The sequence below is a fragment of the Bison bison genome, unplaced genomic scaffold, assembly GCF_000754665.1.
Source record: "Bison bison bison isolate TAMUID 2011002044 unplaced genomic scaffold, Bison_UMD1.0 scf7180017864252, whole genome shotgun sequence".
NCBI classification, from domain to species: Eukaryota; Metazoa; Chordata; class Mammalia; order Artiodactyla; family Bovidae; genus Bison; species Bison bison.
In genome coordinates, this window is record NW_011494824.1 from 790,949 (window position 1) to 806,137 (window position 15,189).

General features: G+C 43.6%; 1 protein-coding gene across 5 annotated transcripts in view; it reads right to left on the reverse strand.

The window, feature by feature from the left end:
* Positions 1-2,321: 2,321 nt before the first annotated feature.
* Positions 2,322-15,189, reverse strand: part of GCNT4 (glucosaminyl (N-acetyl) transferase 4, core 2) — a 31,757-nt gene continuing 18,889 nt past the window's right edge. For all 5 annotated transcript variants that reach the window (XM_010847596.1, XM_010847592.1, XM_010847595.1 and 2 more), the window contains exon 2: positions 2,322-6,709. In XM_010847596.1, coding sequence (XP_010845898.1) covers positions 5,344-6,708 — 1,365 coding nt within the window. In that variant the 5' untranslated portion in view covers position 6,709 and the 3' untranslated portion in view covers positions 2,322-5,343. The remainder of the gene's footprint in view (positions 6,710-15,189) is intronic.

Consider the following 15,189-nt stretch of genomic DNA (forward strand, 5'->3'; position numbering starts at 1 on the left):
TGAGCTATTTCAAATCCTGAAAGATGATGCTGTGAAAGTACTGCACCCAATATGCCAGCAAATTTGGAAAACTCAGCAGTGGCCACAGGACTGGAAAAGGTCAGTTTTCATTCCAATCCCAAAGAAAGGCAATGCCAAAGAATGCTCAAACTACCACACAATTGCACTCATCTCACACCCTAGCAATGTAATGCTCAAAATTCTCCAAGCTAGGCTTCAACAGTACGTGGACCATGAACTTCCAGATGTTCAAGGTGGATTTAGAAAAGGCAGAGGAACCAGAAAAGGCAGAGATCAAGTTGCCAACATCCGTTGGATCATGGAAAAAGCAAGAGAGTTCCAGAAAACATCTACTTCTGCTTTATTGACTACACCAAAGACTTTGACTGTGTGGATCACAACAAACTGGAAAATTCTTAAAGAGATGGGAATACCAGACCATCTGACCTGCCTCCTGAGAAATCTGTATGCAGCTCAAGAAGCAACAGTTAGAACCAGACATAGAACAACAGACTGGTTCCAAATCGGGAAAGGAGTACGTCAAGGCTGTATATTGTCACCCTGCTTATTTAACTTATATGCAGAGTACATCATGCAAAATGCCAGACTGGATGAAGCACAAGCTGGAATCAAGATTCCCGAAAGAAATATCAATAAGCTCAGATATGCAGATGACACCACCCTTATGGCAGAAAGTGGAGAAGAACTAAAGAGCCTCTTGATGAAAGTGAAAGAGGAGAGTGAAAAAGTTGGCTTAAAACTCAACATTCAGAAAACTAAGATGATGGTATGCAGATCCATCACTTCATGGAAAATAGATGGGGAAACAGTGAAAATGGTGAGAGACTTTATTTTGGGGGGCTCCAAAATCACTGCAGATTGTGATTGCAGCCATGAAATTAAAAGATGCTTGCTCCTTGGAAGAAGAGTTATGACCAACCTAGACAGCATATTAAAAAGCAGAGACATCACTTTACCAACAATGGTCCATCTAGTCAAAGCTATGGTTTTTCCAGTGGTCATGTATGGATGTGAGAGTTGGACTATAAAGAAAGCTGAGCACCAAAGAATGATGCTTTTGAGCTGTGGTGTTGGAGAAGACTCTTGAGAGTCTCTTGGACTGCAAGGAGATCCAACCAGTCCATCCTAAAGGAGATCAGTCCTGGTTGTTCATTGGAAGGACTGATGCCGAAGCTGAAACTCCAATACTTTGGCCACCTGATGCGAAGAACTGACTCCTTGGGAAAGACCCTGATGCTGGAAAAGATTGAAGGCAGGAGAAGAAGCGGGTGACAGAGGATGAGATGGTTGGATGGCATCACTGACTCAATGGACATGAGTTTGAGTAAACTCTGGGAGTTGGTGATGGACAGGGAGGCCTGGTGTGCTGCAGTCCATGGGGTCTCAGAGTTGGACACGACTGAGTGACTGAACTGAACTGAACGGAATCTGGAAATCAAGCCTAATGGGTTGTCAATGCCATGCTGTATACCCACCCTACCACTGCCACTACCTAAAGCAGTCTGAATTCTTCCATGGGATTACTGTGGATTTGCAAAGCTGTCCAGCTTGGTAAGACCTAGAATTAATCTTAGGTTAAAGTAGATGTTAGTTTTTTATATTGAATTTTCCTAAAATAGCCTTATTCCTCAAGATGGATTGTGATTTATGAGTGTGACACGCATACTCCTTGTTAGTTAGGGAGGATGGTGACTGTTGCTGCTTTAGAAAGGGTGCTAGAAGGAAACTAACTGGCCAGGAGGATCTCCAGAGCAGGGGTGGCGGTGGGGGCGTCAGTGATGCCAAATACCCCTCAGTTTAGTAGAGCTGCAAAGATGGTGTTACCCAGGACAGAGAGAAACTCATCCAGAAGCACCCAGCCATCGAGTCTGAGGATCCTGGTGCAGCCTCCTCATACCCGCGGGGCTCCCAGCCAGGGCAGGCATCCTGGTGCAGAGAGGAAGTATTGCTTTTCCAGGGACTGAGGAACGAAAGAGAAAGAGCTCAACCTACTCTGTTAAGAACAAACTTCCATAAAGTAATCAAGCAAGTGAGAATATTTCTCTACATAGTTAATCTGAGAGGAGAAACTAACCTGAAGGAGAATTAAGAGAAATTCTGGAACATTCTTTGAGACTTTGCCAAATTAAATTCAAATTTGTGAACCTATATTCTGCATATAATACACACACTGATTTTTAAATTTTGACTCTGAGGTGAAATTAACTGTCCTCTTCAAATACTGGGCAAGTGTCATCAACTGAAAGAGTGTGGGGAACCAGTACAACCAGAAAAAAGGAAACATCAGAGATTCCAAGGTCTTGGTTTTGGAGGCACATTTTATTTGACCGTACTAGAGATTAACATCTAGTAACAGCATAATACAAAAATGCAACCCCAATCTACTTAAAACTCATATAATGGGAACATGTCTTTCAAGAAACGTGGAAAAAAAAGTTGGAGATTTCGAGACACGTTGATAAAAATGTTAACAAAAATCAAAGCTCATTCCATCATCATCATTCACTTTACAGTCTCATGAAAAGATTGTCATTTTGTTTTCTCCACAATATGTCAAAAATATATATACTTATGTATAATATTCACATTCTGGAAGGCAAGAGAAATCTTCGAATTTAATTCCCTAAATTTAAACATTACATATATTTCAATTAAAATAACCTAAACATTATAAATAGCAGCAACACCAGTCTTTAAATTACAGTAGATTATTCACATAATGTAGACATATTTGGGTGGCTCTTTCATTATTATCTGATATAATTTACAAACTCCAAGGTAATGGTCTCATCGTCAAATAACATAGAATCTAGTGTCAATAAATACTATGCAAAGAATTATTATAAAACACAGACTGCCAAACATTCTCCAGACTAGAGAGAACCATACTAAAACATTTCAGGGGAGAATCAGGTTTGAAGGAGGTTTGAAGGCATGCAGGAATCTGTGGGATTCCCAAGGCAAGAGAGAATGATCTGACAAGCTCCCCCAAATGACAGGCAAACTGTCAGGAACTGAATCCTGAGAAATGTGTCCATGGGGACAAGGCACTGTCACCTCTTCATGGCGCCATGTTTCACTTGAATATGGCATTAAAGTGACTAACATCTGGAAAATTTCCCACTAAACAAAGGCTAGGATCATTTGTCACCAGGAGACAAGACATTGGACCAGGAGGTCGGTATTTCTCTATCATTTACATTATTCTGATGACCAAAAGCATAGCAAACATTTCAGCAGGGCTTTGTGTTTTAAGCCTGGGTGGTAGGAAAAATATTTCTACCCCTACTCCTGATTCAGGCCACTGGGCCAATTTCCTAATCCTACTGGCTTAAAAAGGACCCCAGGTGTCGGGACAGGGGTTTCTTCATAACTGGACTCAGTTACAGAAGTTGCCTTGAAGATTGTGCCTTCTTTGTATATTTGGAAGGTTTTTCAGAAAAGGTGCATGGTTAAGTATCACAATGGGGTTGGGATCTCCATTTCCCTCACAGTAAGACTGCTTGCTGGTATTTCAATAATTTGTCCCCATCTTCAAGCCACTTCATACACGATTGCATTTGATACCCTCACACAGAAATCTGTGAGGCAGCCAGGACACACCCACGTGTTCCCTTTATAGACGAAGAAAACTGAGGCTCCTGGAGAGGAAAGCAACAAGCTTGTCACAGTCACACACATGGACAAACTGGTAATTTGAAGGAGGCAGAAAAAAAGAGAATATAAATGAATTCATGAGAAAAAGAAAGAGAGACAGAAGTGGTGCCACTTGGCAGACCGTATCATAAACTTTAAAACAAGCAAAAGGCATCTCACATGTAGAAAACAGACATTCAAAAACACATTTCAATACTTCAGTCTTCCCAACTGTCTCATACTAGCCTGGATTACCATATATTTATGTAGTCACTGAGGCTGACATTGAAACATAAGATCACCAAGAAATTCTGACATGAGTTTCATGATTTCCCAGTAGACGTAAAAATATCATAACCTGTTCTGAGGACCCTCACTCCTGTCTCATTTCACCTCCAGCACAGTAATTACAGGAAAATACATGTATATTTTGACTCATTTTGGTAGTTTTCTAAGGTGTAGTTTTCACAAAATATTATTAGTGAATTTCCTTGCTATGTCCTTAGGAAAATTAGCTTTTTCTCTCTTAGATCAAAGCTGAGAACACTGCAATAAACTTAGAGCTTTGATAATTTTACGTTTGAACTCTACTTGATAGTTGTTGGAGAAGAATACGCTTTAAATGACTAATAGTTAATTTAGAAAGCTGTCTTATTTCACACAATCTTTTGAAGAAAATTCAGTGATTTTTAGCTTGACAGTTTCACAAAACAAAATTGTACCTATTGCGGTGTAAAAAAAAAAAAAAACCAACAACTTACATATACTGATAATCTATGAATTGAAAGACTTAGGTTCAATGTTCTGGAGAGTGACGCTGAACTGTTAAGCAGTTTTTAATTTTAATCAGTAAATATGTTTTAAAGAAACAGCTGAATTAAAATAGGAGGCCATTCTGGACACCGCTGGGAAATGTGATGGAAAAGTCATACAGATCCCTTCATTCCCTCTCAGCAGCACTGCCGCTCCCCCAGGCACCCCACCGCCTTCCTGACACTCACACGCTAGAAACGCCCGGCCGCCTTCCTGACACTCACACGCTAGAAACTCCCGGCCGTTTTCCTGATACTCACACGCTAGAAACGCCCGGCCATCGATGTCCCGGGCCGTGCACGCAACAGACAAGGTGCCACAAGGTAAGTTACGCTTTGGCAAGTAGGAAATCGAACAATTCTTTGAGTTCTTCTGAGGTAGTACAGTCTTTCTAATATTCTAATGGTTGAGAAGAGTCTAAGGAGCTGAATTAACAGGCAAGTGGAGTGCTGGTCACTGCGCTTGAACACTGCTCTGAAATTGGCGGCTAACACGGCTATGTAATCACTCCACTACTTCTTCAGCCGCACCCTGATTGTCATGTGGAGAACCTAAGATAGTAAGATTGCTGTGTGACTGGGGTAACTGTAACTCATGACAACTGGGATTTAATTCCTGTATGTTTTTTAAAAAGTGCCCGGTATACAGCAGAAAGTCAACACATATCAGATTACTGACTGTTTAAAATCTCCCACTTAGCTCAGTGAGATTACAAGTGAAAACAAACATAAAACACCCAACCAATTGCAGACTAATTGTCACCAAAGGCCAGGTCTCTTTCCCTTGTTCAGGGAATTGTAGACACCTTTCAAATGGTACTGGCTGTGGTATAGCATGCAATTCCATCTTAACCTTTTTTCCATTACAGTTTTATCATGAGGTGGTTACGGAAGGTTTAGCCATAAATAACTTTGCTGAAGACAGTGTGATCCACTTTCTCTGCTGTTCTTCAAGCTTTTCTGCCAAGCATTTAATCAAGACGGGGTCCACCTTAGAATCAAATTTATTAGCAAACCAGTGTCCATATTTCATAAGCCACCTTAGTTCCGCTGCTCCATAGATACACACACTTCGGAGGTGAGAGCCAGTACAACTGGGATAGAAAAGGCCTTCTAGATAATTCCACTTGACCAGGCGGGTCTTACTCTGCAGGTCAGACACATCCTGGGCTGTCTTAGAAATCTCCCCAGGGATTCCTGGTACCCGAATTAAGGTAGCCCAAAAGTGTTCATCAGGTGAGTATGTATCTTTAGACCAGGCAAAAAAGTCTTTAACAAAGGAGTTGTTGAAAATATATTTAACAAATGCTCGACTTAACACAAAATAAGCACTGCCAACAAATATCTCGATGTTATGAGGGGGGGCCTCCTTGGAAATGTTCGTCCTCATCGGTAGTTTCACATATTCATAAGGTGCCTGTTTGAGCTCATGGTGATAAGTGAATCTTTCCGTCTTAGTGCTAGGGGGTTTCACTGTCTCTAACATATTTGATCCATTGAGTTTCTTCAACTCTGACACTAATTCGAAGTTTGACTTCAAAGGAAAATCCTGCCCACACAGGTTGATAACATATTTCCACTGAACTGAAGACTTGAGGAGGTCTGACAGGCAATTTAAATCAGCCTGGAGTCTGGAAATGTGTGCGTACTGCACAGTCTCTAATTTGGAAGCAATGAAAATATTGGAGAAGCACTTAGCTAAGTTGTTCATGGCAACTTTGAAGGTATCCGGTGATTTTTGGTCATAATGGATGCAATAAATATTGTGCTGGTTGTATATGGCAAGGATTAGCCTTTCAACCATAATTGCATCTTTGTGAACAACCAAAGAATAGGCTATTGGGAAGCTCTTCTCCTCCTCTGAAACAAGCTTTTCATCGTAGCTTCGGAGGGCCTGATAAATCTCACAATCACTGGTGATTGCCACAACATCATCATCATCCAAGTCGATGATGGTTCTTCTTCTTATTTCCAGACTCTTGCCAATTTCCAAAGGCTCCTGTTCATAGACACCCGAACAGTTAATCTCATATCCGATTTCATTCTTGATATGGGTGTATCTGTTCCTTACAAAAGGCGAGGTACTTAGAGAGTACTCAACCAAGTAAATGCCCCGTTCAGGGAAGAGGAATCGTTTAACATTTAGGAGCTTCAACAACGAGAGCAGCCATAGGGTTAGAAACAGGATGAAAACTTTCTGTTGTAGGTGATACTTAAAACAACATTTGAATGTCTTCATTCTGTAAGAGAACAAACAAACAATTCAGTTGAAATAGGAAGAGAAAATTAGTTCAGTTCAACCAACATCCCCTAGGTGCCTACCACACACTAGGCAAAATGCGGGCCCAGAGATGATTTAAATAAGTGTTCTTGCCCTTTAAAGAATCCAGAAATAAGGCAGTGGAAATATGTACAACAGTTGTATTTTGTTGTATTCTCTGTTAGATATCTAATTTTGAGAGATATTGGTTACCAAATATTAGAATGAAAAATAATGTTAACTCCTTAAATATAGGTACTGCTGCTGCTGCTGCTAAGTCACTTCAGTCGTGTCTGACTCTGTGTGACCCTGTGGATGGCAGCCCACCAGGCTCCTCTGTCCCTGGGATTCTCCAGGCAAGAATAGTGGAGTGGGTTACCATTTCCTTCTCCAAATATAGATACTAAGTATCTTAATTGTCTGATTTTCTGCTTAGTATATTTGCAGAAGGATTGCTGTGGTTTGGACAGAGGTCTAGACTGGATTTTTTAGTAGTCATATACAGATGTGAGAGTTTGACCATAAAGAAATCTGAGCACTAAAGAATTGATGCTTTTGAGCTGTGGTGCTGGAGAAGACTCTTGAGAACCCCTTGGACAGCAAGGAGATCCAACCAGTCCATCCCAAAGGAAATCAGTCCTGAATATTCGTTGGAAGGACTGATGCTGAAGCTGGAGCTCCAAAACTTTGACCACCTGATGCAAAGAGCTGACTCATTGGAAAAGACCCTGATGCTGGGCAAGATTGAAGGCAGGAGGAGAAGGGGATGACAGAGTATGAGATGGTTGGATGGCATCACTGACTCAATGCAGGTAAGTTTGAGCAAACTCTGGGAGAGAGGGAAGAACAGGGAAGTCTGGAGTGCTACACGCAGTTCACAAGGTCACAAAGAGTTGGACACAACTGAGCGACTGAATAACAACAACAAAGAGGTCACTGAAAATGTAAATGACCCATCTGAGGCTAAAAGGAATACCCATCTTGATTTTTACCTTCAGATTCTGATTAGATCTTGATCTGAAGTCAAATGGGGAAAGCCCAGTGAACTCCACTGCTATTAACTGAATGTCTGCATCCTCCCCCAAATTTTAAGTTGAAACCTAATCACCAATTTAAGTTGATTATATCAGGAGGTAGGAGTTTGGGGGAAGTTTTTAGGTCTTGAGGGTGAAGTCCAAATACATAGGATAGGTGCTCTTATAAAAGAGATCCCAGGCAGTTAGCTCCCTTGCCCCTTCCATCATGTGAGGAAAACCCGTGGGAAGACTGTTATCTATGAGCTAAGAAGCAAGCTCTCATCAGGCATGGAATCTGCTGGAGTCTTGATCCTGGACAACCCAGCCACTAGAACTGTGAGAAATACATTTCTGTTGTTTATAAGCCACCCAGTCTGTGATATTTTATTATAGCTGCCTGTGTAGACTAAGACACTCACCTTCAGAAATAAGAGCAGTGGGCAGACCTTAAAGGAGGCTATAGTAAATATTAGACATTGTAAAATTTTATTCAGATTACACAAATGTGGTAAACTTGCACATTTCCTTTATTTTGTTAGCTCCCGTTTCCTCACAGGGATTAGCAGTTTAGCCCTTAAAATGAAAAGAATCTGACTCATTGAGAGTATATGGTAGGGCGCCAGTTTGGCTGAATCTGTCCATTTTATGTACTCATCCAGAACAGTTCATGTGTGTGTGAAGGTTCCCTGCAGGTCAGGCTAAAACCTGAAAACCACTAAAACATCCTACAGGGCAGTGGTGAATTACACCCAACCTGAGACGAATGTGTGTGTGCCTCTGTGGGACAGTCCACACCAGACTGTGAAACAGAAATAGGACTAGGCAGAAAACAGTGTAGAATGAGCTCACATGTGTGTCCAAAATAGACTGTATACACCCAGCAGCCTACACACAAAGAGCACACGTCAGTAAGCTTTTTCTTTCTCTGTCACAGCTATTCAACTCTGCCACTGTAGTGGGAAAGCAGCCACAGATAGTGTGCAAATGATTGGACGTGACTGATTTACTTTTGTAGATTTCTTTTATATAGATTAATTGAAAAAGCTCCTGTAGGAATGACATTCTCTGATCCACCTTCACTTGAATCACTCCCTTTAAAGAATGACACCTTATTTATCAACAGTGAAGTGCCCTGCACAGTCTGTGTTCTCCTGCCACACCTCAGACCCTCCTCTGGTTTCCCCAGGGTCTTATTCTCAGCTTACTGCTCTTCTCACGAACACTGTCCTTGCTTCCAGGATTTCACCTTCCATGTATACACTGCCAGCGTCTTTATCTTCAGCCTCCACCTCTTGACCAAGCTTCTGACATGAACATCCAATTGCTTGATAGACATCTCCACTGAGACAGCCCTTGGGCACCCCACTGAGACAGCCCATGGGCACTCCACTTCAATGAGTCGGTAAGTGAGCATGACACCTCTCCTGTGTTTTCTGTCTCAATTTATCCACTCAATGACTCAAGCTTGAAACACAAGAGCCACTTGACTCTTCCATTTCCTTTACACCCATATGGTCATCTCACAAATACCCCTCAAATTCATCTTTTCTTCTCCTTCCCAGTTACCAGGCCCAGACAACATCCTTGCTGACCATCATCCTCACACTTATTAAAGCAAAGGCTTCAGCACCTGGGGGGATAACCTGCTGACTCTCCCCAGAGCTGGGAAGAGGCTGAAAGCCCCTTTCAGGATTTGATAAAAGCTCTTTCTGATCCAAGGGCTTGTACCTCCACCCCTTGTTCCTTCTAACTTGGGAAAGGGAGTGCTTTCAAAGGCATTTTTGGCCATAGTGAGCAGGTGAAGGGGCTTCACATGGACTTAGGACAGGACAGAACTGGAAGGCTGGTTACTTCCCTGATGTTAAAGGCTACCCTGGAGACAGGTAAGTTCTCCTTCTTAAAAATGCCTGGCATGTGGGGAGTCAGAAAGCAAGCTTCTGGGCCGCCCAGATTCCCTCCCTGTCTTCCTTTAGAATTAACTCTCCTCCCTGGTTGGCGAAGCTCAGACCCAGGGCCCAGAACACTCCCATAGGACTTCTCTTAATGGGCTGCCACCTCTCCTGCCCCAGGCGCCCTGCAACCCTCCCCTGGGCAGCCACGGCCTCCTGGCTCAGCTCAGACTGTCCTAGGAACCAGCACAGCCATGCCCCCTCGACAAGCACCCCATCTGCTCTTTCCCTCTGAATGGCTCATGGGCAGAGAGCAGGCAGGTGTGTCTCTCCTTGAAGTAGTCTTTTAATTACATTACAAATAATCCCCCGCTCCTGGGAGACGGGATATTTCCTTCCTACCCAGCCAGGCAGGCGAGGAAGCTGATGTGCTGGGGAGTTATCACCCCACGGGTGCAAGCGCCTGGTGATGACGCAGAAGGAAATGACAACAAAGGTTGACTGCTGCATCAAATGAGTTCTATCTGGATAATTCAATAAAACCCCAACAGGGACAAGGAATAAAGCGTTCTTCCCAAACCATCTTCTTTCCCCTTGCCCTCCCAGGCATCTTTCACAGTCTTAAAGGAAACAGCAGGCACACCAAAGCACACCCCAGCTAAGTGGTTATAATTGCCTTCAGGGTTAAATGGCCACAGCCATTAGCAGCTCTTCAATGACCTCTCCTTCCTTCATCAGCAATTTAAAACCCAGGGCTGTCACTGCAAGACCTGCCTCCTCATGGGGGCAGGAAGGGGGACGGGAAATAACCAGGGAAGGAAAATGGTGAATGCGGTCTAGCTTGGGCACCGAGAATAGGGGGCCCACCATCCATATTGCAGGCGAGCTGGCCTCTGCCCCACTCCACCCCCACCTCCCTCCCCTGCCTGCTCCCTCCCTGCACACCTGCACACCTTCCCAGGAGCGCACAGGGAGGGGGTGGGGGGGAGAGAAAGCAGATGGGAGGGCTCAGGCACCCAGACCCAGGCTGGAGTCCCCGGAGTGGCAGTGGCTTTAAGACTGAACAAGCGACCCTCTTGAGACACTCTTGAGTCTCAAACTGGGGACTGGAAAGGCTCCCCACTCCCCACTGGGCTGTGAAGGTTCAGGAGCCTGGGTGAAAGGAGTCCCCACGGAGGCCCTCGGAACACGTCCGGGTCTTTTCTTTCCCAGCGCCCAGCTTGCCTGGGAAGATTGAACCTTGGTTTTTTCCCCAGTGTATTACACAGGATGTACTGATTTTTTTTTTTTTTTTTAAAGAAAAGAATCCACTAGGTAATTATAGGCAGACAACGTGAAGGAAATGACCTGCACTTTTCTGACCACATGAGGAGGTGGAAAGGCAGAAGGAAGAACAGAGCGGCTGAGAGTTACGTTCCTGCTCCAGGCTGAGTGGGAGAAGAGGCGGTCACACGTGGTCCTGGCCGTACAGCCAGGCTTCAGCTCGTGGGAGGCCCCGTGAGCTCCTGGGCAAGCCCCTTACCCGCCACCTCTCTGCCCCATCAGTAAAAGGATGTCAATAACAGTAACTACCTAAAGGGATTTGAAGGCCAGATGAGGTAACGCACGGAGCTTGGGCACAGTCCAGATCCTGGCTCCCTGGTTAACGCTGGTGTGGCTTCCCCCTCGGCCTCATCATCTGCTCCTCAGCCCCCCAGCCTCCTTCCTCCTCCCGTTACCACCACTACTCACTGACTTCTTTAAAGATCGTGCCCAGACCTATGGCTTACTGGGCAACTTTTCAACCTGTCTCCCATTTTACCCCAAACTGTTGACATAAATTCAATATTTTAGAATCAATGCCTGAATGCTTTCATGTAATGCTCTTTATTAATTTAACAATACCATGATTATTAATGTAGAACCACTCAGGAAAGAGTTGTTACATGGTTCTAAGTACTCCACATGTGGTAGGAGTTTCCTCCCCGGATCAACCAGGTAGATGCTACCTCTATCCCTCTAACACGACAGGAAATGGAGGCGCATGGAGATTAAGAAACTGCCCAAGATTATAAAGAGCTAGTACTGAAGAAGTGATGCTTTTGAACTGTGGTGCTTGAGAGTCCCTTGGACTGCAAGGAGATCCAACCAGTCCATCCTAAAGGAGATCAGTCCTGAATATTCATTGGAAGGACTGATGCTGAAGCTGAAGCTCCAATACTTTGGCCACCTGAGGTGAAAAGCCAACTCATTGGAAAAGACCCTGATGCTGGAAAAGAGTGAAGGCAGGAGGAGAAAGGGGTGGCAGAGGATGAGATGGCTGGATGGCATCACTGACTCAATGGACATGAGTTTGGGTAAACTCAGGGAGTTGGTGATGGACATGGAGGCCTGGCGTGCTGCAGTCCATGGGGTCACAAAGAGTCAGACACAACTTAGTGACTGAACAACGACATAAAGAGCTAGAAAGTGCTTCAGCTGGAACTTGAACCCAAGACAGTTTTGCTGCAGGGACAAATCCTGTAGGCAATGCTGTTTTTTGGAATATAAATAAAAAATATTTTCACAAGAGTTTTAGTCCTCAGTTAAAATTTCTCATTACTATGTCTTATCTAACTGTCTTAAAGTTGGAACAGAAGTGAGCATCGAACCATGTTTGAGGTCCGGAGACCTTCCACCCGGTAGTTTAAGTGCTTGTTTAAATGGAGAATTAGCCTGGAGGAATGCTGGCTGATGAACAAGTTCTGTTCCTGCAGCCAGGGGCTGGAGTCAATCTACATGCTGATGAAGAGATCAGTCCACGGTTCAGTCAATGGAATCTAAGAAAGGAGAAGAAAGTGAGCTCACCCTTAGAAATTCTGCCATCAGTTACTCTTGTGTTCTGTCACTGACTATTCACTGATTCACTTGTTCTTGTAGTGACCAGTGTTAAAAACTGGGTTCTCTGAGAATCCCTAATTATTTTAGAAAATTTTCTGGGTGCAATTTCTCTCTACCTAGTGAATATACCCTGTGTGTGTGTGTGTGTGTGTGTGCTCAGTCAGTCATGTCTGACTCTTTGTGACCCCATGGACTGTAGCGCACAAGGCTCCTCTGACCATGGAATTTTCCAGGCAAGCATACCAGAGCGAGTTGCCCAGGGCATCTTCCTGACCCAAGGATCACACTTTTATCTCCTGCACTGGCAGGTGGATTCCTTACCACTAGTGCCACTTGGGACAGCCTCCTATAAATTTTTAAAGTTTGAATCATTATACATCAGTGTAAAAAATAAGATTTGAAGAGTTTATTGATATAGAAATGTCAGAATTTTGTTTCTTTCTTACAGAGAGGAATTACTTAAAAACACTAATATAAAGATGAGCTCACTAAAAAAGAAATCCTGTCCTTCTAATGTAGAGCCTTGATTTCAACAAAGCCACTCATTCTCCCCTTGATGACATGCTCATCATCAAACCCAAGGAAAGTTATGGAGTAAGACCATGAGTGGAGGGATGGCACAGCCTAGATGCATTTCTTCAGTGCCCCCAGAGCACCTGAAGTCAGCAAAGGAGCAGGAAGGCCAGTTTTTTGCTCCGATGACCTTACATCTTCATTGTTCTAGAGGGACAATCGCAGTCAGTTCAGTTCAGTCGCTCAGTCATGTCTGACTCTTTGTGACCCCATGGACTGCAGCACGCCAGGCTTACCTGTCTGTCACCAACTCCCGGAGCTCGCTCAAACTCATGCCCATCCAGTCAGTGATCCCATTCAACCATCTCATCCTCTATTGTCCCCTTCTCCTCCTGCATTCAATCTTTCCCTGCATCAGGGTCTTTTCCAATGAGTCAGTTCTTCGAATCAGGTGGCCAAAGTACTGGAGTTTCAGCTTCAGTCCTTCCAGTGAATATTTAGGACTGATTTCCTTTAGGATTGACTGGTTTGATCTCCTTGCAGTCAAAAGGACGATTGCAAAAGGCAAGTAATTACCAGGCTGTGAGCAGGTAAAGAGAAGCAAAAAGCAAAGGAGAAAAGGAAAGATATGAGCATCTGAATGCAGAGTTCCAAAGAATAGCAAGGAGAGATAAGAAAGCCTTCCTCAGCAATCAATGCAAAGAAATAGAGGAAAACAACAGAATGGGAAAGACTAGAGATCTCTTCAAGAAAATTAGAGATACCAAGGGAACATTTCATGCAAAGATGGGCTCAATAAAGGACAGAAATGGTATGGAAGCAGAAGCAGAAGATACTAAGAAGAGGTGGCAAGAATACACAGAAGAACTGTACAAAAAAGATCTTCACGACCCAGATAATCACGATGGTGTGATCACTCATCTAGAGCCAGACATCCTGGAATGTGAAGTCAAGTGGACCTTAGAAAGCATCACTACGAACAAAGCTAGTGGAGGTGATGGAATTCCAGTTGAGCTATTCCAAATCCTGAAAGATGAGGCTGTCAAAGTGCTGCACTCAGTATGCCAGCAAATTTGGAAAACTCAGCAGTGGCCACAGGACTGGAAAAGGTCAGTTTTCATTCCAATCCCAAAGAAAAGCAATGCTGAAGAATGCTCAAACTACTGCACAATGGCACTCATCTCACATGCTAGTAAAGTAATGCTCAAAATTCTACAAGCAATACATGAACCGTGAACTTCCTGATGTTCAAGCTGGTTTTAGAAAAGGCAGAGGAACCAGAGATCAAATTGCCAACATCCGCTGGATCATCGAAAAAAGCAAGAGAGTTTCAGAAAAAAACATCTATTTCTGCTTTATTGACTATGCCAAAGCCTTTGACTGTGTGGATCACAATAAACTGTGGAAAATTCTGAAAGAGACGGGCATACCAGACCACCTGACCTGCCTCTTGAGAAATCTGTATGCAGGTCAGGAAGCAACAGTTTAAACAGGACATGGAACAACAGACTGGTTCCAAATAGGAAAACGAGTACGTTAAGGCTGTACGTCATCCTCCTTATTTAACTTATATGCAGAGTACATCATGAGAAACGCTGGACTGGAAGAAACACAAACTGGAATCAAGATTGCTGGGAGAAACATCAATAACCTCAGATATGCAAATGACACCACCCTTATGGCAGAAAGTGAAGAGGAACTAAAAAGCCTCTTGATGAAGGTGAAAGAGGAGAGTGAAGAACTTGGCTTAAAACTCAACATTCAGAAAACTAAGATCATGGCATCTGGTCCCATCACTTCATGGAAAATAGATGGGGAAACAGTGTCAGTCTTTATTTTTTGGGGGCTCCAAAATCACCGTAGATGGTGATTGCAGCCATGAAATTAAAAGACATTTACTCCTTGGAAGGAAAGTCGTGACCAACCTAGATAGCATATTCAAAAGCAGAGACATTACTTTGCCAACAAAGGTCTGTTTAGTCCAGGCTATGGTTTTTCCAGTGGCCATGTATGGATGTGAGAGTTGGACTGTGAAGAAAGCTGAGCACTGAAGATTGATGCTTTTGAACTGTGGTGTTGGAGAAGACTCTTGAGAGTCCCTTGGACTGCAAGGAGATCCAACCAGTCCATTCTAAAGATCAGTCCTGGGTGTTCTTTGGAAGGACTGATGCTAAAGCTGAAAC